This window comes from Urocampus carinirostris, chromosome 11, assembly GCF_059441175.1.
Source record: "Urocampus carinirostris isolate Australia breed hairy pipefish chromosome 11, RoL_Ucar_1.0, whole genome shotgun sequence".
Taxonomy (NCBI): Eukaryota; Metazoa; Chordata; class Actinopteri; order Syngnathiformes; family Syngnathidae; genus Urocampus; species Urocampus carinirostris.
In genome coordinates this window covers 18,598,138-18,625,215 of record NC_142359.1, presented here as the reverse complement: position 1 = coordinate 18,625,215, position 27,078 = coordinate 18,598,138, and the positions used below count along the sequence as shown (strand labels likewise).

At 41.9% G+C, this 27,078-nt stretch overlaps 2 protein-coding genes across 3 annotated transcripts in view; both read right to left on the bottom strand.

The window, feature by feature from the left end:
- corin (corin, serine peptidase) overlaps window positions 1–4,474 on the bottom strand; it is a 37,883-nt gene extending 33,409 nt beyond the window's left edge. The window contains exon 1 of the mRNA XM_088347904.1: window positions 4,341–4,474. The gene's annotated coding sequence lies outside the window, so the exon portion shown is untranslated. The remainder of the gene's footprint in view (window positions 1–4,340) is intronic.
- A 3,600-nt stretch (window positions 4,475–8,074) lies between these two features.
- nfxl1 (nuclear transcription factor, X-box binding-like 1) lies at window positions 8,075–26,547 on the bottom strand. Of its 2 annotated transcripts, none has more exons than XM_088347753.1 (25): window positions 26,432–26,547; window positions 25,518–25,693; window positions 25,255–25,431; window positions 22,578–22,687; window positions 22,370–22,500; window positions 22,255–22,299; window positions 22,059–22,192; window positions 21,167–21,252; window positions 21,015–21,090; window positions 20,846–20,943; window positions 20,652–20,766; window positions 20,459–20,583; window positions 19,150–19,272; window positions 18,989–19,079; window positions 18,792–18,912; window positions 16,114–16,270; window positions 15,905–15,996; window positions 14,525–14,546; window positions 14,307–14,429; window positions 13,372–13,526; window positions 11,067–11,136; window positions 10,875–10,979; window positions 10,736–10,816; window positions 10,610–10,663; window positions 8,075–8,344 (listed from the first exon to the last, which is right to left on the bottom strand). In XM_088347753.1, exons 2-25 carry the CDS (start codon window positions 25,651–25,653, stop codon window positions 8,150–8,152), a joined length of 2,622 nt encoding a protein of 873 aa, XP_088203879.1. In that variant the 5' UTR covers window positions 25,654–25,693; window positions 26,432–26,547; the 3' UTR covers window positions 8,075–8,149. The 2 variants fall into 2 exon arrangements, with proteins under 2 accessions (XP_088203879.1, XP_088203878.1); XM_088347752.1 differs by lacking the exon at window positions 26,432–26,547 and adding an exon at window positions 25,946–26,103.
- Between the last annotated feature and the right edge of the window lie 531 nt (window positions 26,548–27,078).

The following is a 27,078-nucleotide window of genomic DNA, read 5'->3' as shown; positions in this document are numbered from 1 at the left end:
AAGGTGAATGACAAATTAGACAAATAAAAAGAAAAGTAATAAAAAGAGAAGGAAAAAAGATGAAGACATTGAAAAAATACATAAGAAAAAGTGAAGATAAACAATAAGAGAAAAATGTAAAAGATATGGAAAAACAAAAAGAAGAGAGTAGGAAAAAAATAAAGGGAAAAGAGGGGAGAACATGGAAAAAATGAAAAACAAAAAAGACAAAGAAGAAGAAAAGGAATTAAAAAAGGAAGTTTCTTCTCAGGGCAATCTCAGGGGTTCTGAGCCTGTCTGTCTCTCTCTCTTTTTCATCTATTCTTCCCTCACTCTTTCTATCCCTGTCTTTCTCTTCTCTATTTCTCTTCTCTTTGTCGATGTTTGGCTCTCTCTAGTATGTCTTTCTGTGTTTCTTTTTCTTCCTCTCTTGCCTTTTTCTCTCTCTTACTCTTTTTTTGCTTCCTTTCGCTCTTTTGCTCTTTCTCTGTCTTCTCTTTGGTTTTTTATTCATCTCTTTCTTTTTCTGTTTCTCTTTCGATCCCTTTGTCTCCCTCTCTCTTTCTCAAACACACACTCTCTTTCTTTTTTTCTCGCTCCTTCTCTCTCTCTCTCTCTCCATCCCTTACTTTATTTCTTCAATCTACTTGTCTGGCCCTGTGAGATTTCTCAATGAGCTTGAGGTCCCTGCACTAAGTGCACCCCAGACCTACGTTTGCGCAACACTTCCCTGAGCGATGACGTGACACGAGGGTGGCAGAAGAAGAGGACTTCATCACGTGAAGCATTTAGAAGTAGTGACGGGAATCCTGGCTCTTTCGGCGCTCTAAGATTGTTTCTGTTGCTTTGAACCAGGGTTGGGTAGGGTTACTTTAACTTGATTACTTTCAATTACTTTTGGATTACTCCAATACCAAATATGCTAATAAAACACAAAAGAAACTAAATATGAATACAATTACAAAATTTTGTGCAGGCTTGGGGTGTAACGGCAAAAATGATGTTGGCAAGCTGTTTGGATTAATTTTCATTTTGTTTCTGTCGCATTTTATGATAGTTTTGCCGGAGATCAAAGAGATCAAAGCCAGGAGAGAAAGCTTACCACGTGTTGTGAGTCATCATTTTATTCATATTTAGTTTCTTTTGTCTTTTATTTGCATATTTGGTATTGGAGTAATTCAAAAGTAATTGAAAGTAATCAAGTTCAAGTAACCCCTCGCAACCCTGCTTTTAACCATGTATTACCGAATATAATCTATGTAGTGGTGTGCGGTGAGGGACTGCAAGGCCTCTTTAGCTGGTCCCAAAAATATCTGAATCATGTGATGTTAATTATATTTTGTCCATTAATACTTGTTCAAAAATTTCCAAATTGTCTCACAGTTTCCTTTCATTGCTTCCCTCTGGTTGCACTGCTTGTGGATTTGTGCTTTCATGTATAACTATTTAACCCAGTGGAATCAAAGTCATTTTAACTCGGGGGCCACACGATAGAACGAACATTCTCTCGGGGACCACACGATAGAACGAACATTCTCTCGGGGGCCGGACAAGAAGACTAGAGAGAAAGTAAAAAAAAGAGAAAGGAATAAGAGAAAGAGAGAGAGAGAAAAGTAGAAAGGGTAGGACAAAGAAAGAGAGAAAGAGAGAGAGAGAAAGAGAGGATGTTATAAACAAAAGAGAGAAAAAAAGAAAATGAGAGAGGGGGAAAGAAAAGAGAAAGAAAGAAATCCAAAGAGAAATAAAAAGAGAGAGAAAGAAGAAGAAGAGTAAAGAGATGAGGAGAAAAAGAGAAGGGGAGAAAGAGAGAATGGGAAAACAAGAGACAGAGAAAGAGAGGAAAGAGAGAAAAGAAAAAAAAGAAGAAAGGGCAAAAGAAGGTAAAAAGACACACACAGAGAAAGAGACAAAGGGGAACAAAGAAAGGGAGAACGAGAAACAGAGAGTGACTGAGAGAGAGAGAGAGAGAAAGAGAGAGAGAGTGAGAATGAAATACAAGTACAGCATCTTTGTGAGAGGCACCTGGCTTTGGCAACATCAAGTAGACATATTTCAACCTGCAGCTCGTTTTTCTCTTGCGCTACTCTGAGCGTTGTCTCGCGGGCCGGATTCAATCCCGTAAAGGGCCTGATCTGGCCTGCGGGCCGCTGTTTGACACCTCTGATTTAACCAATCTCATTTCATAGGGGCGGCAGTAGCTCAGGAGGTAGAGCGCTCGTCTTGGGATCAAGGGATCCCAGTTCGTATCCCAGCTCGTCCATGTTACATGTCGAAGTGTCCATGGGTAAGACACTGAACCCCTAATACCCCCAATAAGCAGCCTTACATGGCTGCACGGCCGCTATTGGGAAATGTGAAGCACAATGCAAAGAGCTATGGGAAGTCATTGACTTGAAAAGCGCTATAAAAAATGCAGATCATTTCATTTCATTTCTACCATTACTTGTTGCTAGGCTCAGGATGAGATTTACAGGCTCCGGCCCATACAATCTGTCTTGGCGAGAGCAGTTGGCGTAACCAATCAAAGTTTGAGTTGGCGTCTTAGAGCCAGCTAGCAGGCTTTTAGCAGGGTCACTGGTTTCACGAACTGTGACTGACTCAGTGGCAAAAAAAATGTTAGCGCCAACAGTCCTCTTGGTAAAACAAGGAAATCACACAGTTGTGTTGATGTGATATCGAAAGATTGGGTAACTCCAAAGCCCCCCCCCAAAAAAAGTTTGATTCCCCACTTTCAACCTAAAGGTATTGAAGTTGTGCCCAATTCTGACCCTATCCGAATTTCGTCTGGTCAAGGCTAAGATCTCAATCGTGTTCTGGTCTGGCCAAGCTTTTGTGTTGCTGCTTTTCAAAAATAAAAATATCTATGTACCATAGTTGTGTTTAATTGGTCTTTATTAACTAAGATTTTGTTGCCAAAGGCAGGTGCGGATGGTTCCCTTAGAGCAGGGGTGTCAAACTCATTTTAACTTGGGGTCCACATGATAGAACAAACATTCTCTCGGGGCCAGACTAGCAGATAAGAGAGAAAGAAAAAAAGAGAGAGAGAAATAGGAGAAAGTAAGGGAGAGAAAGGTAGAGAGGGTGGGACAAAGAAAGAAAGGGAGAGAAAAAAGAAAGAGAGAGAAAGAGGATGCAAGAAACAAAGGAGATAAAGAAAGAGTGAGAGAGGGGGAAAGAAAGGGAGAGAAAGAAATCAAAAGAGAAATAGAAAAAGTGAAGGAGATAAGAGATATGGAGAGAAAGAGAGAAGGGGAGAAAGAGAGAAGGGAAAAGCAAGAGAGAGACAGAAAGAAAAGAGAGAAAAGAGAGAAAAGGAAAAAAGGAAGAGAGAGCAAAATAAGGTAAAAAGACAGAGAAGGAGAAAGAGACAAAGGGGAACAAAGAAAGAGAAAAAGAGACAGAGTGAAAGAGAGACAGTGAGTGAGAGAAAAGGGAGGAAAAGGGAGAGGGAGAGAGAGAGATGGGGAGAGAATCAAGTCAAGTCATGTTTATTTGCATAGCACTTTATCCCAAGGAGCTAAAGTTTGAGTGATTTGGCGCCAAATTGGGTTTTTCAAAAGAAAATCTAATGAGAACAGTTTATTGTTCTCAAATATTGTGTACAGTATTTGTTTTACACACTTAAGTAGGCACCACGTTTGTCCGGCATCCTGCCGCCACGTTGTGATGTGTATTACTGTATTATCATTCGTGCCAGACAACACAGAGCCATCTATTGATTATATATCACACATTGGTTGCTTTTACACTGAAAAACAACGACGACCAGAGGATGAAGGCGCTGTATCTGAGACGGTTCGGAGGGATTCTCTTGCGACTGGTAACCATGGAAACCAGTGCTATCTGTTTCATGTGGGGGAGAAAACACTTGCTCAAAAAAAAAAAAAAAAAAAGCCTGGAGAAGGACGAGGGCCGCCGGGTTGTACTTGCTCAGGACACACCACAGGAAGTGGTGGCCCTACGTCATTGGCAGTTAAAGGAACAGTGAACTCAACAGGTCTAAAGTCAACAACAGAATCCACGGGGAAAAATGCATGTTGACTAATCACTGGTTGGTTGGATCCCTTAACCACTTGGGTCGTGGGGGCCACCATTTCCTGGGGTGCGTCTTGGGCAAGTACAGCCTGGTGGCGCTCATCTCTCTCCAGGCCAACATGTTTTCACAAGAGGGAAAAAAAGCGTGTCGAAGGGAACCGGCCTCTGATTAGTGGGGAGCCGGCTCCTGTCGCTCACTTGAGAGAGTCGGCTCTTAGAGCCGTTTTGTTCTTGAAAGACACACCACTATTTCGAAGATTATACTGCCGCTGATATTTTTTTTTTGTGGCGCTTCCGTTTCCCTTTTTGTGCGTGAATTGACTCACCGCGTTCGCTCCGTCGAAGTTGAAACGTTCCCACGCGAAAAACGGACAACACCTTCCACTGCCGCCTCCGCCGAACAATCGCGGCGACTGGAGCTGGAGGCTGCCGCCGTCGGGAGCTTGGCCATCTCTCGGCCCCTCCCCCTTTCATTCACTCCCGCCGAGCGCGCTCACCACATGACCGCGCCTGGACTTGAAGTGCGCGTGCACGTCATCCGGTGCCGCTTTTTATTGAACATTACGAATAAAATTGTGATGAAACAGTCGAACAACAATACGAAGTTAAGTCGAGTCAAGTCCTGTTTATTTGTGACGCCCTAAATCACAAAGAGTCTCAAAGGGCTGCACAGACCCACTGACTATTGCAAACTATTATGACAGACTATTATGACACCCTCCCCTCATCTAAAATCTACATGAGGGGAAATAATACACATATTATCAACATAAAATATAGATTATACATATGCTATGGATTAGAAGTGTGTTTTAAGCTTAGATTTAAACAGTTCCACTGAGGTTGCAGATCAAAACTCAGAAGGAAGAGCATTCCACAGCACCGGGGTCCGATTGGAGAACGCTCTCGAACCTGCGGATCTCTTCTTGGCTCTTGGGATCACTAGTAGACCAGTGTTTTCAGAGCATAGGCTCCGGACAGGAACATAGGGGGAAAATTAAATCTGAAAGATATGAGGGAGCAAGTCCATGCATGTATAATACCAACAGAACCTTAAAATCACATCTTAAGCTAACAAGGAGCCAATGCAGTTCAGCTAAAATCGGGGTAATGTGATCAAACTTTCTCGTCTTGGTTAAAAGCCTCGCTGCAGCATTTTGTACCAGTTGAAGGCTGATTTTGGACTTCGGGAGACCGGAGAGTAGTGCATTACAGTAATCGAGACGGGAGGTAACAAACGCGTGAATTATAATCTGACTGAGACAGCATAGAGCGAATTTTAGCAATGTTGCGAAGATGAATGAAAGTTGTTCTAGTAATATTCTTCACGTGTGTTTGAAAGGACAGATTGGGGTCAAATATGACACTTATTTGTGTGAATTTCCCTGCGGGGATAAATAAAGTATCTATCTATCTATCTATCTCTCTATCTTAAGTTTTCAACTGAGTCACTCTGGGTGATATGACATTTGTCAATGTTCGGAGCAGTTTTTGAGAGCAAGTCACTGTATTTAGATGGACCAAAAACTAACATTTCGATCTTTTCAAAACTAAGGCGCAAGAAGTTGAGTGACATCCACTCTTTTATCTCAGAGAGGCAGGCCTCCAAATTTCCAGAGTTGAGTGTGGCAGATTCCTCCAACGGAAGATATAGTTGAGTGTCACCTGCGTAGCAATGGAAACTGATATACTTGCGAATATTATCTAATAGAAGCATGTAAATGCTGAAAAGAAGGGGGCCCAAGTATTGAACCCTGCAGAACACCACAAGTAACACTAAAGTGCTCAGATGTCATTTCACCATATTTAACACACTGCGTCCTATCTGAGAGGTAGGATCTGAACCATAAGAGGACAGTTCCTGAGAGACCATTCCATTTTTCCAACCATTCTAGTAAGATATTATGGTCCACGGTGTCAAAAGCAGCACTGAGGTCCAGCAGCAGCAAGAGTGATGAAGCGCTGGAGTCCATTGCCAGTAGATCATTGGTTACCTTAATCAGGGCTGTCTCAGTAGAGTGGTTAGCCCTGAATCCTGATAGCATTAAATCAAAAAGATTGTTCTCGGATATAAAGTCATTCAGCTGCTGTGCTACCACTTTTTCAAGTACTGTAGAAAAAAACGGTAGGTTTGACACAGGTCTATAGTTACTTAATGAATGTTAATATTTGGTACAGTAGTCTTTGTTTGCTATGACTGAGGTCAAACATATCCTGTAGTCTTTCACCAGGTTTGCACACACTGCAGGGAGGGATCTTGGCCCACTCCTCCACACAGATCTTTAAATCAGTCAGGTTTCTGGGATTTTGCTGAGAAACATGGAGTTTTGGGTCCCACTAAAGATTTTCAGTTGGGTTCATGTTTGGAGAGTGGCTGGGCCATGCTAGAACCTTGATATGCTTCTTACGGAGCTTCTTACTGGCTGTGTGCTTTAGGTCGTTGTCGTGTTGGAAGACTCAGCCACAACCTATCGCTTCCCTCAGCGAGGTCTAGCGGGCCGGATTCCATCCCTTAGCCGGCCTAATGCAGCCCATGGGCCGCCTGTTTGTCACACCTGCGGTAAAGGTTATTCTGACAGCAAGTAAAAAAAGTAATAGCAAGGCTAATATGATATAATCAAGGTTTGCACTGTGGAGGAATAAGAATTTAAGGACAAATGGTTTGTCTATGGAAAAACAATTGACACCACTTTCAAACAACTGACTAGGTCATTTTTGATGTTCCAACACTGCAAAGTTGTTACTTTTGTAGTCTTTTGTTTGATGCGTAAAAAAATGCTGTCGGCACTTCCCAGTCCGCGCGGGTATCCCCTAGTTAAATAAACTGTAGTGGAAATTAATTCAATAGTTTTTTTCTTTTAAAAATGCACTGTTGAAAAAAACTACATGAGGTAAATATTACTGTAGGAAAAAAATTGAGGAAAAAGAACCCCAATTAACTTTTAGGATCGAATGTTACATCCCTGAATTGTGTGCTTGAAAAAGACCCTAACTCTTCAGCTTGGGCACACATTTAATGCCATTCATTTACTTGGAATCAAAGATTCCCACCCGCCAGAAATGCAGTGAATCAAATCAAACTTTTGCTCTTATAGCCAATCAAGAAGAATGGTCCCGTCTCGATTACTGAAATGCACTACTCTCATGTCTCCCCAAGTTAAAAATCAAGAGCCTGCAGCTGGTACAAAATGCTGCAGCGAGGCTTTTAACCAAGACAAGAAAGTTTGATCACATTACCCTGATTTTAGCTAACCTGCGTTGGTTCCCTGTTACCTTAATATGTGATTTTAAGGTTATGTTGGTATACAAAATCATGCATGGACTTGCTCCTCAAATCTTTCAGATTTAATTTCCCCCTATGTTCTGGTCCAGAGCCTTCGCTCTCAAAACGCTGGTCTAATAGTGATCCCAAGAGCCAAGAAGAGATCCGCAGGTTCGAGAGAGTTCCCCATCCAGGCCCGGTTGTTGTGGAATGCTACTTCCCCTGAGATTCGATTCTGCAACCTCAGTGGAAATGTTTAAATCTAAGCTTAATACACAATTATTATTATTTAGCTTATGAATGACCTATATTTCCTGTTAACAATATCTGTGTATTGTTATGACAACATCCATTGCAGCCTGGTTGTCCAGAAGGGGGATTACCTCATGTGAGGCCCCTTCTCAAGGTTTCTTCATTTTACACACGTTGAGGTTGAGTTTTTCCTTGCCCTCATGTAGGTTTGTGAGGTGATTACATGTTCTCCCTGTGCCCAAGGGCACTCTTGTTTCCACCCACGTTCCAAAGACATGGCTGGGGTTAGACTCAGCACCTCCTCTTAGGAAAAGCGTTTCGACAAAATTAATGCGATTTTGATATCATGTTACAAGGACATCTAAATGTTCTACATGACTAAACAATGGATTTACGCTCATTATTCATGTTCATTACTATTAAGGTTGCTATTCATTTTTAAAAAGTATAAACATAATTAATGCCACTCGATCCGGACTGTGAATATATTGTAGGGCAGGTTGCGGACCACAGTACTAACTAAAATAAAACCCTTCAAAAGGAATGTCCAGATCCCCCTTTTACTCGTCCTTTTTCATTTTAATCATGACATCATGAGTAACTCCTACAGAACTCGCAATCTTAAATATTATCCACGCTGAGGAGCCAGAAGGCTCCAAGTGACAGCGCTACTCCGCACAGTGGGAGGAGGACAATAGCCGCGCACTTCCGCCAGCGTCCCATGAGGCCGCCATTCTCTCCGTTGTCCTCATCTCGTCGTCCTCGTTTCTTGGAGCGGCGACCTTCGCGCCGCTTGTTGAAAGCTTCCAGCTCCTCCTAGACGGACAATAGAAGTAAGAAAGGGCCTAAAAATATTCCAACCCACGGATATAAAAATTGAACCAACCCCGAGAAAGACCAATTAATAGATCAGTCAGAAACACTTAGCCACGCACACCATAGTTACACCATGTATCCGTGTATCATACGTGGAGCAAATAAAGTCACCCAAACAACAGCGAGCGACTCTTAAGTCACTCTTCCTGATAGCAAAGCCGTATTATTTCTTCCTCATTATCCAAACTTCTCAAAAAAGGGTCTCAATTATTGTATACGGAGTTATATTAATGGCATTGAGATGTCCAACGACGCCAATATCCTTGTAATGTTGGCGATCCATGAAAAACTTGTCAGCCCTGTACCAACTACACATAAAAATAGATTCAGATTTTGAGAGATAATAGTATATAGATGATGTACAAATGAGTGACCCAGCACATCAAATTCACAAAACCAGTGCTGCCATCTCCACCCTTTCATTGTCTTCGGCGAGGACCATATAGAAACTACATCACGAGCCTCACAAACCCGATACACCGGGTCACCAACTGCACATCCTATCTATCCCATACTTTTACTTTAATTTAATCGAAAAGCCACCTTCGCTTGTATTTGTTTTTTTCATATGTTAACGAGGTATACTAATGAGGGCGCAGTGATATACTCAATGAAAGTGCAAGTAAAGCGGCCGCAGTAACTTCTAAACTTCTCTCACTGCCAACTAACCGACCCAACGGCAGCGTCATAAAAATAAAGCACTTAATGTAAAACAAATAACTTTGTTTCGCTTTCCATCAATCCTGTACACGTCATGGATGAAGCCGCGATCATTCCATGCATCACGTGCGATACAGAAAGCAGCAGGGCTGTCGTCTGCCTTGCATTCTGATTGGCTGAAAACAGCGCCGTCGCATCTATTATTAACTTGATTTGCAGGATCAAACCCGAAGCAAACCTGAAATTTCAGATTTTATTTGTGAGGACTCGGGAGGAAAGGCGATTTGTAAAGCCAGTCTTTTGTAAGAAAAAGTTAAAGACTGTATAAACATTTACATGCTTTATATTCTTGTTTCCACAAACATTACATTTCCTCCAATTTTCCATGACTGACAAGATTTTTTTCAAAATTAACAGGAACACTTTAGGGCCGTCAGTCATTTTGACGGGTTGACAAGTGGGCTGTTAATCACAGCAGCAGTGTGTCCTTAAGAATCTAGCGCGACACTTTTACGAAGAGAGAAGGAGAGAGACAAAGAAGAACAATAGCGAGTTGATAATATTAAGAGACAGGAATTACATTGTTAGAGTTTATTACAGTAAGTTTTTTGATTAGGCGCCTTCTATATTTTTTGCAGACTACAGTCTCTCGTGGCTTAATCTACTCACAGCCTCAAAATGACTTAGTGATTGGTGATAGAGACCCTGCTTACGAACGAGAGGTTGCGGACAATCGTTCGTAAGTTGGATTTGTTCGTGAGTTGTTTCAGTGCAATATTTGGTATGTTTAAGGCTTGTATAAGTAACCTGGATTGTTTTGTACTGAAAAATAAACATTTCATAAAATAATATGATCTATAAAGATGAATAAGGTTAAGTGTAACTTACTTTTGGAAGAGTTAAGTAAAAAGTGGCAGAAAAAAAAGCCTTCCTACTATTTTCTCAACCGCATTAAGCTTTCTTATTCCACTTTCATTTCAAAAGAAACAGCTCACCTCTTCTTTACACTTTACACCAACCATATTAAATGAATGCACGAGATATCAAACAATAAAAACGTCAAAAGTTCTTAGCGCGCTGGCGATAGCATAGACATAGACAGTATCGAATGTTTACACAGAAACTAGGAAGAGGAAGCGGATTTATTCTTCGGGGTGGATGCTGGGTGACCTTTCACAGCGCCACACGCCGGTGGAAAGAAGCACTATAGTACTTTCCTGTACTAGGAAAAAGGTGCACAATACAAAATCTAACTTACAGCAATGTCCAGATATTTTTCGACAACCCGAAAAAAATGTTCATATCTACCGTTTTACGTAAGTCAGGGAGCGTCTGTATTTGCGTAGCGACGTCAGAGTGAGTTTTTTTTAGTTCAGGTTCCACACATTGCTTTAGTATACATTTCAATAACCATATATTTATATTTTTAAAAAATCAGTGAGAAAGAAGCCCGGCTCGACACGTACGTAATGACTGAAATTGAAGTCGGGGTCAGGCTCAAGATCTGACCCCTGTGATAGCAAAAGGCCACCTCTTTTTTCTCACCTGACGTTGTCGTTGCTCCTCTTCTTCGGCCCCCTTTTGCTCTGCTTCCTTCAGCTGAATGAATTACACACATTAGCAGCTTATTGACAACTTTCTTTGACATCATCGCATCGCTGGTATTTTTACCTCGCTGATTTTCCTCTGTTGTTCTTTGCAGTTGTTGTCACACTTGACAACACTGGTAGACGACAGCGCACACGCCATTTCCTTTGAAAAGTCATGACGATTCAACATGCTTGTAAGACCACAGGCGGACATTTAGTACCTTCTTGATCCTCTTGCACGGACATCGCAGTTTGACTTTTTGATGACATTCCACGTTGCACGTCCCTGGGTGACACTCCCGTTTGCAGCGATGACCGCAGCTCAGCTATTTCCAACAAGTACAAGAAACACACGGGCACAATTAAAAATAAAGTCTTGTACCTTTTCAATCTAGTGAATGAGATTGGCATACCACATTGGGACACTGGTTCTTGCACGAGCATAACGCTGTCCTTTGCTCCTCATCAGCCTCTGTCATTTTCCTGTCACGCAATGAGGACATCAAAACACTTTTTGTAATCATCTGCAGTGTTGGGAATAACGCTGTTATTTTTCCAGGATTTGGGTAATTAGCGAGTTGTTTTTTCTATTCCTACAATGCCATTACAGTTACTGACGGTCAAAAGTGGTGTGTTACTTTGAAAAAAATTGAAAAACCTCAACTGTAGCAATTCCACTCTGCTCTGTTTATTTGTAATAGAGCCCGTAGGAGACAAAATGCAAGTCTGTCATTCTTGTTTTGTCCATGGGGTGGTGCACGTTAATTTGGTGGTGTATAAATCAAGTCAAGTCATGTTTATTTGTATAGCCCTTAATCACAAATAGTCTCAAAGGGCTGCTCAGACCACAGATTATTGCAAACGACACACTGTTATTACACCATCCCCTGATCTAAAACCTAAATGAGGGAAAGGAAAAACGTAAATGCTTGTACCATCAGGCAGGTATTTGACCCGGAAAGGCAAGAGGTTTTTTAACCGACGCAAAAGCTGCACTACGCTAAAACTGGTTTATTGTTACCCTTGGTTCAAGTGTCTTTTGTGTTGAGGAACAAATTATCAGACACAAGGTTTGTAGAGCTTCTGCTCCTCAGATACAACCATTGGTCTGAAATGGGGTGGTATAGTTTGATTGACTAGATACATGATTGAAGAATAACAGAATGTCTCGTCTCAGATTGTTAAGATTTACACTGGAGTGATAAACACACTTTGTTGTGTATTTTATTGTTGAACAGTTTACTTTTGCTGTGAAAATTATTTAAAGTACAGTGGCATATATCTACTTGACCAGTTGTCCGATTTGGGACTGTGATTTATGATACAGAGTACAACTCACTTCATATTGTTTTACTATTGGCTATTGATCTGGAGAAAATATTTTAGGTGCAGTTGCCAATGTTTACTTGACCAGCTGTCTCGAGTGCTGAGAGTTAGATTTAATTAATTAAAATCACTTAATATTGTTTACTGCTGATTGTTATTTTATTATATTGTTTACCGTTTGCTTTGTTGCACTTCAAGTGTAGGATTAATCTGTTGCTAGTGAGGTGCAATAAATATTACTAGGTTCTATAGCACAACTACCTGTCTGTTCTTTATTCAACTGACTCGAATACTGCTCAGAAAATTTCAAAATTCTTTGACATACAACTTTTTTTTACTTACAGAAATAGTTACTTTTCCTGGTAATTAGTTACTTTTACTATAAAATAATTCAGTTACTTACTCATTTACTTTTTGGAAAAAGTAGTGGGTAACCATAAACAGTTACTTTTTTAGTAACATGCCCAACACTGATCATCTAACAATGTATTTTGATTTAAATAGCCTTACTTTCTTACATAATTTTGTTCCGACATTATGTAAGCTTATACAGATTCTTCCAAAAGTTGTTTTTCCTGTTAAAATATATATTTCTAGATGACAGCTCCAGGACAACCATACTGTGGAGAATAGTGCCAGATTGCAACACAGTAATGGACCAAATAGCCATTTGCTTGTCATCGTTCCTAGAGGATTAAAAGAAACTTTAGAGACTTTTTTGTGGGTGAAAAAGTTGAAATATGGGTGAGTATGTTTTAAATAATAAATTAGGTACTGTCAAACATCCCTTTTTGCTCTTGTTATGTATTGGATAAATAATGTTGGCAAAAACATGGACCAACTTCTATCAAAGGGCGTCATAAAGGTTTCTAGAAGTCACCATGGCGTTCAGTAATTGGAGCGCATGCATTGTGGAACAGAGCAGCTCGCAATTTTTCTCGGTATCGCCACAGAAAAAAAGCTTCATTGTATTTAAATCTGTACTGTTTCAAATAGAAAAAATGGTGGCAAAATAGTGGCAATATACGGTAAATTCATTGAGAGAAAAAAAATGAACTTTTGGGAGCTTATATTACCCAGGTTTGATTCAAACGTGATTACGTTAACGCAGCCTTTTGTATTAAGAACGCATTCGTTGTGGATAAGACCAACTCGCCGTTTATTCCTGGCGGCGCGCACACTTGAGGAATCTGGTGACCAAGCTCCAAAATAAGCAAACATTTTCGATACTCAAGGTGATTGGCGGCTTGAAGTTTTCCTCCAAAATGTGCATCAAAAGCAAAATGCTAATTCCAGTGGGATCGTATGCATTTGGCACAAAGTGTGCGAGGGGGCTTAGAGGTCGACAAAAACTGATCCAATTATTAGCACAGCGTACGCTCGAGTACTCACATGCACTCCACATAAATTACGCTCATCTTGCAGTGGCAACGTTGCCGAATCATCTGGTGGCACGGTGGGCAGTCGCCAAGGTGACAGGGCATTGGGCAGGCGTGAGGGCAAAGCTGTGGCCGGGGTTTGGCGCAGATCTCCTCGCAGTCTTCGCACTAATCACAACACACATTGACAAGTTATTTCAATTGGCCTGCACAAGCTAACGCTACGGATCAGACACCTTCAATACAGTGGTACCTCTTCATACGAGCACCTCTAACGGGAATTTTGATACACAAGGAAAATTGAGTTCAGAAGCAGTACCAGAGGCTACCACTAGAGGCTGCTCACAGTTCGTGACTGCCCGAATGCAAAAACCAAGTTTGCGCATGCACCTCCCGCAACCTTTTTGCACAAACTTCGTTATACCCGCAGAGTACCTGTATTCTTGAGCAAGTTTGTTTTTATCGCATTTTATAACATTTTGTGACCTTAGCCATGATTTCCAAAAAGGGTAACGGTAAGGTATCAGATAAAAAAAGAATGATAACAATTGAAACGAAACAAGAAGTAGAAAAACAAAAGAGTACACTAGCAAAGCAGCGAGCGCTGATCACAAAGCCGCAGAACAATTTACACAGCGCTTTGCTGAAGTAATTTCCAAGGGATGTTATATTCTTGTTGCAAAACACAGCAAAGAGAAGGACAAACCTGAGAAGCTGGCATCTACAAAGGAGGTGCTGGCTATTAAAATGAATATTACTGTATATTTTTTTAAGTTTGGGGTTGACTTTAATCATTTTGGGAGGTCAAAAACGGCCCAATCAGTTTTTAATTATTTCATATTGGGAAAATTAGCTCGACACGTAAGAAATTTCGATCTACGAGCACGATCCGGGAAGGAAATAGGCTCGTATGTAGAGGTATCACTGTATGATAAACGGCGGTCTTACTTTGTTGGCGTCGTCCAGCAGGTGGCACTCTCTTCCGCACGTGTGGTTCCCACAGTTTAGAGGCCGCCCACAAGGTCTCTTGCAGGAGAAGCGGTCTTTGCGACTACACGGCAACTCGCTCACCTGAACCAAACCATCAATATCATCCACAATACATCACTGGTTAGATCACCATCCAGGTGAGTAGGGAAAAAAAAAAAAAAAAAAATCGCTTTTACCTCGTGTTCGCCAAAACAGGAGCTGAAAGAGACAAAGACAGTTAAAACTTTGCATGTGTAAGCTACTACAGTATACAAAATACCTTTTAAAAGTTATAAAATTTAATTAAAGTTTGCTTTCATAGACAACCAAACCCCACTTAATATGACAAATGTGCATCCTTTATCATTTAAATCAGGGGTCTCAAACTCAATGCCTGGTCGGGTGGGGTGCTCTAGGCAATTGAGGCCCCAGTCTTTTAGTGAAGGTGGAAGGGATTAGGGACAGTGTGCATTATTTAACCAATAGATCTCGCTGTATTGTCATGTAACCAAAATCCATTGATAAAATCACAAGTAAGATTACAAACTGGAAGCTCAAAGTAAAGCAATTTTTCTGCGATTTTTTTTCATTGCCGAGCTTTTTTTTTTAGGGTACCCGTAGAACCAAAATGGCAGTCAATTATGTAATATCCCACTAAGTGAGGCTCATGTTATGTAAAATAAGTTAAAACAATTCTTAACCTAGTATTAAAAAAACGTGCCTTTATAAGAAAAAGATACCATCTGTCTTTGTAAATATCTCATGTTTAAATGTGGGCACATACATGCAGCCTATAGTCAGGTGCATGTACAAAATATTGTTTTTGTTTTGAAAATATAAGAGTCTATTATCTTGGAGACAGAAGTGTTGTGCCCTGCTTGGACACATCTTTCAAGATATTCAAAACTGAACTCGTGACCTGAGCTCCGACAATGTTGAGACACTGCAAGCTCCCGATTGCCCAGCCGTAAATGTTTGAAAAACACTGATGAGGGACGCTATAGCTTGTGAAAAAATACTAGGGATATTAAAAGGAATTTTGTTTTTATCCCAATTAAAATTTGTACTGCCTCCGTATTTGTAGTGCATCACACCACACTCCAAGTACAGGCACTCCCCTACTAATGAACATTCGACTTATGCAAAACAGGAGGAGGACCTCTTGAAGCCCATCTTCCTAAAATAAGTTAAACTCAACTTTGATTATCATTATTTTATGAAACATTTATTTTATTTAGTACACAACAATACAGGTTACCTATACAAACTTTAAAAATACTTATAAAATCCCTTAAACATACAAAATATAACACTGAAGAAACTTACCAACAATCGTCCAAACCCATCTCGTTAGTAAGTAGGGCAGTGTCTGCTTTTTCTTTTTTCATATATGAGGTTTAACTGCTATTTTGCCTGTGCTTCCCAAGTTTGTTATGGGTGGATTTTATTTGTATGGAAAATTGTTGAAAATTCAATAAAAACTGAATTCACATTTTATAGACCAGTGCAGATTATAGCCCGGAGATTACAGTAAAACCAAGAAGATAAATTGTGTAATGTGTGTGTCTTTGTCATACACGGGTATCGGCACTTGACAAGGGGGACAGGGCAAGGCCTTAGTCACAAACGCTGGTTGCGAAGACTGCTCCCACGGCCCGGACAACTGCACCTGGACCACAATGGTGGGTAAAAAAAAGGGCAGAGGTAGGGGAGCAAATGATGGTTGCGGATGAGCTGCACGGCAGTGGGAGATGAACATTTCAGAAGAAATGGACGCAAGTCATACCTGCTGAGACTTGAGTACAACACGATCGTGGCACGGCCGCGGGCACGTGTGCGGGCATCCGCTCAAAGGTTGTAAGCAGACCTGTGTACAGGGCGGGCAGGGCCCTTGGTGGCAGTAGTGGCGCTCTCGGGCAGGGTGGTGGCAGGAAGATGGAGACCTGCGGGGTGGGTCCAACAACATCAGTTTTGTTGTTTATGCTGCAAAGTATATTACAATCGAACTCCTCAAAGACATTTTTATAATCAAAGGACAAATATATTTTGATTTTGAGCACTTTCACACTGAACTAAGGGCATTGATCATCTAACCTGTGTAAAATGAAGATGCCCCTTTATATAAATATTGTGGTGGAACCGATTCATAGCCTGGAGACTACTGTTTGTGTGATGAAAACCCAGCTCTCCATGTAAGAACAAGTCGCATTTTGCGCTAGACTGCATTCACAGACAAGACTCGTAGGTGGAATTTTCAAACGATAAAAAATTTAAAAAAACTTGTTTACAGACGCTCCCCTACTTACGACCATTCAACTTAAGAAAAACGGCATATACGAACTTTTTTTTGTGAAAAATATCCGGGCAATGCAAGTTAGATTTTGTATTGTATGCACCTTTTTTCTGAGTACAGGACAGTACTGTAGTGCTTTTTTCCACTACTACCGTCTCCTCAGCATCCATTCCGGAGAAAATCCGCTTCCTCTTCCTTGTTTGTGCTTAAACATACTACGTGTACTCTATAACTGACATTTTTGTCGTTTAATATCTCGTGCATCCATTCAATATTGTTGGTGTAAAGTGTAAAGAAGAGGCGAGCCGTTTCCTTTGAAATGAAAGTGGAATATGGAAGATTAATGCCGTTGAGAAAATTATTGGACCGCTTTTTTTCAGCCAGTTTCTACCACGGAGGAGGAAGCCCCCTAACTCTTGAAGCTCATCTTCCAAAAGTTCAACTTAAACCCTTTATCCCTGTTTATCTTATTTACCTTATTTTATTAAATGTTTATTTGTTTAGTACAAAAACAATACAGGTTACTTGTACAAGCCTTATACATTCAAAATATATCACTGAAGCAACTTACGAACAAATTCAACTTATGAATGATCGTCCAAAGCTCTCGTTTACAAATAGGGCAGCGTCCGTATATGTTTTTTTTCCATGTACATTCCAAGTACTGTATTTTCATGACTATATATGACGCAGTCTCAGTTAAGTGTGTCATTGTTGTATTTAACACATAGAGCATTGGTTTACATAGAATCACACGCTAACATGTCATCCTGTGTTTACCCTTGACACTTTACCTTTTAAATCATGCCTCTGCCTCACTAAACACACAAATAATCGACCCAAGCAACATCTAGTTTGATTGGGCTTTATTAAAAGTGCTGTAACGAATTTGGAACATTGTTCTCTAACGCTTCTGGTTCGTGTCATTGTGGCCTATGTCAAGCTCCTTATGTTCCACGTGCATTTTCGATCATGTATTTGGAATTGTGTGACCAAGAGAAAGTTTTCCCGGGATATTGATGTTAAATAAAGACAGCATGCTGATGCAAAAGATACCATGGAAAAGTGCTGTCGCGATTGCAACAGCGACGCTAAGGAATGTGGCACCAACCCTAAAAGCAAAACGCCACTCATCAAGGGAGAAACTCATAAAACGTAGGCGAGCATTGATATGGGCAATGAATGATGCACAATTTGATGGCGAAGTGTGGCCTAAACCATATTTCTTACACCATGATCAGCAGCAGTGTTTCCAATGCAATGGAAAAATCCCGGGTGGCTGCCAGGGTCTACTTAGGACTGCCATGGTCTTGTGAAGTAGTATTATCAAAAAACAGTTTATATAAACATATGTATAGACATTATACACACATATATATTTGAATATATGTTAATGTGAAGTTTATTAAATTAATTTTTAGATTTATCATTTTATAAATAATGATGAACACTATGGTATTTGTGCTACGCAACATTTAGCTGGAGGGAAACCTTTATACTCATATAACGTGCGCTTTTAATTGAGCACTTTTAGTCTGATGACGCCAGAAATTTGTCTCATACAGTATTCACAGCAGTTGTTTACTCGTCCAAACATACGTTTGCCATTATCAATCTATCAATATTAGTCTGTTTTTGCGGCAAGCAATAACTTATTCATTGATAGTTTTTCTTCACGTATATAAGCAGTGTTTGGATGATATTGGCTAAAAATACAGCGATTGTTTGCGCCCCTGCTAAACCCGCTATTGTGTTAGACTTGTGTGAATGTTAATAGGCTAGCACTTGCTAGTTAATTAGCTAGCTGATGAGTTGCCAATAGCTAGCGGTGGATGCAATTGGCAGGTGCAAAATGTGAACATTGCACCGCACGTGGACACGTCGTTAAATTCACTTGGAAGCAGTTTGGCTTAGCGGTTCAGTTCAATTTTGTCTCAAAATATATGGTGTGGCTCTTTCACAAAATAAATCAAAATATTTTGCTTTTATGAGTCGAAAAGTGCCCGACTCCCGCTTTAAAGGATCTAAATGTTGTGCCCACGGTTATATCAGTTCTCGCCAGTGTTTAAAGCGCAAGAAAGACAGGTGATTGTGGTAAAACACCATTTTGAATAGGTTTTAATTAAAATTGGCATTTAAAAATGGCCAAGGCAACCAAAGTACTTGCGTACTTGCAGGGCTCTTTGCAACGAGGAGGCTTGGTGCTCCTCTCGCGTCCGCATGGCACCGTCAGGGAAGTGGCACCGCATGAGCAACGGACATCCACCGTCTCTGGACATGGATAACAACTTCCTGAAAATGAGAGAATCCTCATCAGACACACTCATGCATACGCACGCTCGGATCATCAAAAGTCAACCTGCGTTACCTTGGTGACACACTGACGGACATTTGTGGCTGCGGCATCCAAGAGACCGAGCGCAGATCTGGTCACATGGCGGGCAGTTGCCAGGGCAACACTGACACACAATTTAGAAAAGGAAAGCACTTAGTTGGGAGTTGGGGACAGATGTTAACGTGGTGACTCACCTTCCGCCGACATGCATGTTTCTGGCAGCTTCTACTTTTTGAACATTTTGACTCACACAAAAACTCTCTGTGACAGGCCATCAATTTCCGGTATTTACCGCATCTGCACTCTTTCTCCACTTCCTGACAAACGTAAAAACAAGGTCAAAAGGAACACTGCATCCAGTGTTGGAAGTAGCAAGATATTGATAATAGTTTGTATCTCATTTGTCGTTGCTACTTTTTAAAAGCAGAACGTGATTTTGATGGTCATTTGTGCACTATTGTAGTGATAAAAAAACCTAATTTCTGCCAAAAACAACAGTAATGATAGATAGATAGATAGATAGATACTTTGTTCATCCCCGAAGGGAAATTCACATTTCCAGCAGCATCCCTGAGCTGAGAACAATCGAGAACAATCGAAAATAACACGGGAGCTGCTGCAATGTTTATAAGAACCTATCTATCTACCCTGGTCTTATCCCTCGAGAGGGGTGACCGACAGCAAGACAAACACATAGAAAAACAAAGAAAGTAAAAAAAAAAGAACACAAGTAGCAAAAAAACACACAAAAATCCTTTGGACCATGGCCAACACAAATGCCCAAACAAGTTAAGCACCTCGGCACCCAAGCTGGTCATGCTTTTGTCCCTCCAGATGAAACGGGACACAAGAAAGCAGCCATGTCACTCAGGTCAGGGTGACACAACACTCTCTTCTGTTGAAAAGCAGGGACCAACAGCTTTCACTGCCGCATCATAGGGGTTCCCTTCCCATCCCTTAGAAAGAGTCTAAACATCCCACTATCCTTTCACAACACCTCTCTGCTCATTCCTATCACCAACAAAGCTCTAGCTTCCACTATATTTAGACCTCTTTCCTGCAGTGCACTCATAACACCATCCATCCACATCAATCATGGCCTTCCTCTTGGTCTCCTTCCATTTACTTCTGCCGTTTATAAAAACCTACATAACACTACTGAATACAGTCAACTATACAGGAACCGTCTGTAGCAGAGTACAAAAACGTAATTTCTGATATTTGTCCTTTAGTATACAGTTACATCTGAGCTGTATTTACAACTATGAAATAAAATACTGAATTCTGGGTCATTTTACATACACATATTTGTGTGTCACCAGTATTAAATGACAAGCAGCACAAGGGGGGGGGAGCGTTGCCTACACAAAAACAAGTAAGCCAATGGAGCAAACGTAAACACAGAATAAGGTAAAAGAGTGCCAAATTTGGGTCTTTATATTTGTAAATTATTTTTGCTTTACACTATGCCCGGGGAGAAAAGCACACACGCTGTTATGTTACCTGTCGGCAGGTGTCGCAATTGCCACGGTGACACCTCAGGGTGCAAGTGTGTTTCCCGCATGACAAGCGACGCTCACATGTGTCCCCACATGGCGACACTTCCATTGTGCACGGCAGACTGGATTCTAGAATGAAACGTACAAATCCAACCCCAGTCTAGAATGTACGTGTATGTGCTGTATCCATGTCTTACTGGTCTTGCCACAGGGACATGATCTGCTGAGTGAGCGGGGACAGGGTGGGCAATGCCCGTCGTGGCACACAAGCTCACAGGTGTGATTGCCACAAGAGAGCAGGGCACCACACACCTAAAGAAGAGGATAAAAGCTAAATTAGTCATTTGAAAGAGCGAATTATTCGTAATTAAGTTGCCAGCCTGCTACATACTATTTCGCAATGCCACTTGGGATCGGCGCATGGTCGCTCGGATTTTTGCTGACCGCAGACACACTTCTGAACACTGACTCTTTGACAAGGGGAACACTCTGACACAGACAAATAAACAGGGTGAGTGGAATTGGAAAAAGACACGCCTAGTTACTGTACGTGTCTTTACCTGAATGGCATGGCTTAGAACACTTGTGTTGCCGACATGGTAATAACTTTCCACAAGTCTGCTGGCACGACCAAGCCTGAGCAAAACAAAATAGGCGAATCAAAATAAAATCGATGGCCTAAGGGCGACAACTTCTGAAAATGAGTGGACACCTGATTGCTACAGCGTCGGGGGAGGGGCTTAGCTTTGCCACACAAGCAGGAAACAGACACCATCTTTGGACAAGGTGGGCATGGGCCTGAGGACACCAAGAAATACAGGAATGTCACCACACACAAAGTGTGTGTGCATTTACACTAATACCAGTAGGTAAAAATGCGGGAAGTGGAAAATGGCGGAAGAAAGCGAGCAACGAGAACCAAGGCCGACACCCATACCCTTTCAATCCAAAATATGGAGACATTATGGTTTTTACACAATTCCGGGAAGATTGAGCTAGACATGGCCAAAAATGTTTGCAAAATTTGTCACACACCCGTATCCAAGTGCCGTTATCAGGAGGTAGAGTGCTCGTCTTGAGATCAAGAGATCGCAGTTCGAATCCCGGCTCCTCCTTGTTACATGTTGAAGTGTCCTTGGGTAAGACACTGAACCCCTAATGCCCCCAATAAGCAGGTTAGCGCCTTACATGGCAGCAAGGCCACTATTGGGAAATGTGAAACACACTGTAAAGCGCTTTGGGAAGTCTTGACTTGGAAAGCGCTATATAGATGCAAATAATTTCATTTCATTGTCTCATTTGAAATAAATGTCAGCTTCTGGACTAACTGACACAGACTGATAATGGATTTCAGTGACTGGTGAAATCGTACAGACACGTATTTGTTTATGAAAAGGTCCAGCAGCACGCCGTCAGAACATTAAAACTCTTTCTGTGTACAGTCTTTCTTTGTAAATACCTCATGTTTCAATGTGGGCACGTGCGGCCTATAGTCAGGAGCGGCTTATGTATTCGTTTTTTCCTTTTAAAATCTATTGGGTGTGGCTTATAATCAAGTGCACCTTGTAGATGAATTTTACAGTAGTATGTGTGTGTTTTCTTACCAGGATGGCATAAAAGCAGACATGCGTGTCCACAGGCAGGCTTGAGCTCCTTGTGACATACAGCGCCACATGAGTGAGGTGCTAACCAGGGGTCAGCGGGAGGATCCTGAAGCTTCCCACAGTAACACAAGTACCTGAATGAAAAACATGCACAATGACATCCATGATGAACCACTTTGTGCTAGTGGGATCTTACCTGTTTGGAGTGGCGGCGTGGGAATACTCAGCCCTACACTTGGGACTGTGGAGGGAAAAATTGCCACATGTAAAAAAGGGCAAAACTATAAACGTGATTTATTTCTATTACTCACCAGGGCCATGGATGTTTATTACGCCCAAAATCTTCGTCCGTGGCCGAGCAGAGCAGAAACACCGAGTCCCTAGCCCACTTTTGGATGCAAGGAAGGTGGAAGAGGGAGAAGCAGCTGGAGCAACTCCACACCTAGTGGATGGTGCAGTCAGAGGTTAACAAAGTAAAATAGTCGTCCAAAATAAATGATACCACTCCCCCTTCCTCACTGGCTGAGTCCGCTTGACCGAGGCGATGCAGATGAGGCAGGTGAGCGCTCCTGACTGGAAAAGTTCACTGACGTACTGGCCTGTTCTTTGAAGGCCTGTGACATCGCCACCTGGTGAAGACGTGCCATAAAAGGTTTAGACTTAAGTTGTAATTGATACTTAGATGTTAATCAACTAATATAAATCCTTTCAAAAACTCAAATGCAACTCAAAGTGCTGTATTCATTATATAATAAGTAAACACTAGTACAGTGGTTCCAAAGTGGGCGATGGAAAGATCTGGGGAGGCAGAGGGGGGGCGGCATTTCGAAGTCTGTTTGACGATTTGTCACAATAAATTCTCCACCCATGTTGTCAGACTGATGATCTCTCTCAAAATGATGCCTACCAACCAGGCAAGAGTAGCCAGGGCTCAGCCATGTGTTCAGCTATGTTTTTAGTTTCTGTTGGTTTTTTTTTTGTTCGAATACCAAATCAAAATTCAGTCTAACTTTTGAGTCGAATACAGAGTCATTCAAATACCGACGTATTACTGAAGTAAACATATGAAATTTTTTTGGGTTTGAACAAATTTATTGACACTAAAAACAGAAAACAATCATGACAATCTCAACAGCAATTAAGCACATTCACAATATTATATTCCAATATTACGTTTTTAACAGCAAACACAAAGTGAGGTTTGAATAAACCTTCTCGAAAATCTTATTAGCAATCAAACATATTCACAATTTCATTATATAACATCTTTGTTAGTGTCAATAGATCCGTCCAGGCCAAAGTCGATTGTCCTCGGTCTGAACAAATCCACCGACACCAACAGCAGCAAAACACAGCCATCAAGCATATTCACAATTTTTTTATATCTGATAATATGACGTGACGATATGACATTTTAACATTTTTTCCTGACATTTTCAACATCAATTAAACAATTTCAGAGTTATTTTCTTTTAACAGTAGTTAACCAGCGTGTAAAAGGCAATACTATTGTGCAAGGGCATAGCTCTGCCATCCCACCCTCCCAAGCAGCATTCTTCCAGTCCTCTGTGTGGGTCCTCTCCCTTCTGCGTGGGTCCTCTCCCTTCTGGGTTCCACAACCCAGGCCGTTGCTGCCGGGACTCCCACAGTGTAGCTCCGGCTCCCCCCTCCGGGTGGGTGCAGACGAGTCTTCTTTATGGCTGCGTCCTAGGCCCGCCGCTCGCAGATTGTATGGTATCTGCAGCCATTTGGAGCTCAGCCACGGGGGGGGGATCTGCCTGCACCTCCATACCAGCAGGTTTCTGGAGGTCCAGATGGCGTCCTTGATGGCGGCGAGAGTGAGCCAGTCCCTGGCAAAGTCATTCCGAGGCCTCCTCGACCGACTCACCCCGTAAAGCACGTACTGTGCATCAGGGACCTCTCCCGCTGGCAAGTCCGGGAACTTTCCTAGTTGTTCGGCCATTGTCCACAAGACCTGGGCAGCGCTGCACTCACAAAAAAGGTGCCTCACCGACTCCTGGGCGTCACAGCCAGGTCGAGGGCACGTCGAAGTCGCTGACATTCCTCGGTGGTGCATTACGGCTCTGACTGGGAGAACTTCATGAGCCACCATACATGACAAGTCTCGTAGTCTGTTTGGGAGGGCAGGATGATTGACGTTGCTCCAAACCGTTGTGGATTCGCCAAACGCAAGCCCCCGCACAGGGCTTACTGTTGCTCGCTCTTGCACAATAGCAATAAGGGCCCTGTGGTTTTGCAAAGTGTGACATTCTTGTGTTTGAAAATCAAAATTCTTCAAAAAATCCCGAATAAAGAGATGTGTTGGTGGCAAGTTAAATGAAACTGGAATCAAACGATTGTTTGGTACAAGCTTTAGCTTCCGCAAATATGAGCCCATCCAAAACCGGGTCATTGCTTGACTTTTCGGGTTGTTGGGTGAGCCCACAGCGTTTTGGAAGTGGAGAGAGACATATTTGCTTCCCAGGAAAAGCTGGAGGTCAGGCACTCCTTTCCCCCCTTTTTCCTTGTATCTCTTTTTATCTCTTTTTTTGAGCCCCAGACAAAGCGAAAGATGGCTCGGTCTAGTTGTAACAGCACGTTTCTTTTAGGCATAAAAATTAAACTGATTGACAAAAGCATTGGGAGGATGATCGCTTTGATGATTAGGACCTTCCCCTCTATTGTCAGTTTTCTTAGTGACCAAAAAACAAGTTTTTGCTTAACTTTCCTTGTCACGTCATCCCAGTTGGTCTCGCCTCCTCCATCCGCATTGAATTTTATCCCTAGGATTTTCTGGTCTGTCTTTAACACCGTCAGCGGGAGTCCTGCCTTTTCTGTCTCTTTCCACATTCCATAAAACTTCACTTGTGATTTTTCTCTATTTAGCCTTGACCCAGACGCCCTCCCAAACAGGTCAGTCAAGTCAAGGGCTCTTCCAACAGATGCGCGGTCAGTACATAAAATATTAAAATCATCCATGTACAAAACACACTTGGTAATTTGTCCCCCACTTCCTGGGATATTGATGCCTTCGACAAATCTATCTTTTCTTAACATTTGTGCCAAAGGTTCAATGCAAAGAACATAGAGAAGGGGAGACATAGGGCAACCTTGACGTACACCGCAGTTATGAAATTACTCCATGAAATGCAAACGTGTCAAAAATGAAATCAGCATTCTGACTGAAGCCGCTTACCTGTATGACTGGCATACGTGTTGAAGGTGGACTCCAAAACACGTGCATCCTTGCATTCGTTTTCGTCATCGTCCTCCTCATCTTCAGAGGAACAGCCGGACTGATGATCTATCAGTCGTTGCGCGGCAGCCTGGTTGGCCTTTCGAATCTCCTCAAACTTGGTCGGTCCAGAAGTGCCTGAGCAGTGGACACCAGCATACAGATACGAGTCAAGGGAGTTATTAACGGCATTAACATTGCCTAGATGATAGAATGGTCCTCACTTTGCCCAACGTCAGTCTTTCTTGGACTACTGGTACCTCTTCCTGCAGAACTTTTGGGAGTTTGTCGCATCCTTTCTTCTGGAACATTTTGCTTCCGCCCACGCCCCCTACCATGAGCTCTCCAGGATGGCTCCATGACAGCTTCGGGGGCAAAGTCTCTCGCTAAAGACGAATGCCTACAGAAAATTGAGTTAATTGCTGGCCTATTCAAGCGTCACTTAGATATAAAAAAATAAATGATTAAATAACTAGTTGAATAGTTGTTTGCCTGAAACTCTTATGATGACTGATGATGTTTAAAAGTTAGAAATAGCTAGTAGGCCGACTAGCTAGCTGTCGCGAGACAGTGAAAAAGGGGCTTCCACAAAGCAAAATAACAGTATAAAGTTAAATAATTTAAGCACACGTGTAGCCAAGCCTGTACTTACTTTATAAACGATAGCGTTTACCAAAGACAAAAATAAAAGACACTTGGGCCATTTGTAAAAAACCCGGTCTCTCCTAAATGCATCCACGCGTACCCGATTGTACTACATGCTGGGACTTGTAGTCCACCACGCAGCGTGTCTAAGGAAAAGGACTACAAGCCCCATAGATCTTCATTTAAAGAAGCAGCTGAGCAACGTGGCATCTATTTATGCGTTGTTTAGCATTTTTGTAATACTACTGTCGTTGTTTTTTTGTAGTTATTTTGGAGTAAATCATTTTATAGGAGTCGTTCGTAATTATGATATTACTGTATTGGTATTTTCGTAGTAATTCTATACTATTTTTTGTTTTAGAATGAAAGCAAAATAATATATGAGGTTCCTGTTTTCAAGCTCTATATTTTGATATTTAGTCACAAAACAGTATTTTGAAGCAGCGAATGAGTCAAATAAGACTATATAAACACAAAAATTCTAAGTACTCACTGCTTTCAATAGGAACAAATGGGTACGCGTGCATGTGCACTGGGCATCGGGACGTCTCCAGGTGTAGGAAGGAATTTCACGACACCAGATCGTCTCCGTCACCGGTAAATCGCTAATATGGTCACGGTACACTTGTGTCATGATTGCTAACTCTGGTCACTTGGAGCAATCATGTGGACGCCTTCTGATTGGCTAACGCTTCCTTCTTAAGCGAGCTGCACCCAGACCTCTTCGTCAGAGGATACGTTTGTAACTCTGTGTGACTCTCCTGATTGCCCGTTTCGTCTAGAACTCTGTTTACCTGTTTCTGTCTGTCTGTCTGTCTGTCTGTCTGTCTGTCTGTCTGTCTGTCTGTCTGCCTGCCTGTCTGCCTGTCTGCCTGCCTCCGACCCGACCTGCTTCCGTCCCACGCTACGATCTTCTCTCCAGCCCCGGTAAACTCGACCTGCTTGTCTTCCGCCCTCCGATTGGCCACCCAATCCGAAGCCTTCTTTTCGGCTCCGCTGCTGATGTCTGACAGTCATCACGTCTCCCGCAAGCCCTGAACGCTATCTTAAATAAAGAACTGTAACGAATGCTCTGGGGTTTCCTGGTCTGTTCTGGTCTCACGACACATGGTACACTTGAAAACGCTTACTCCAAGTTTG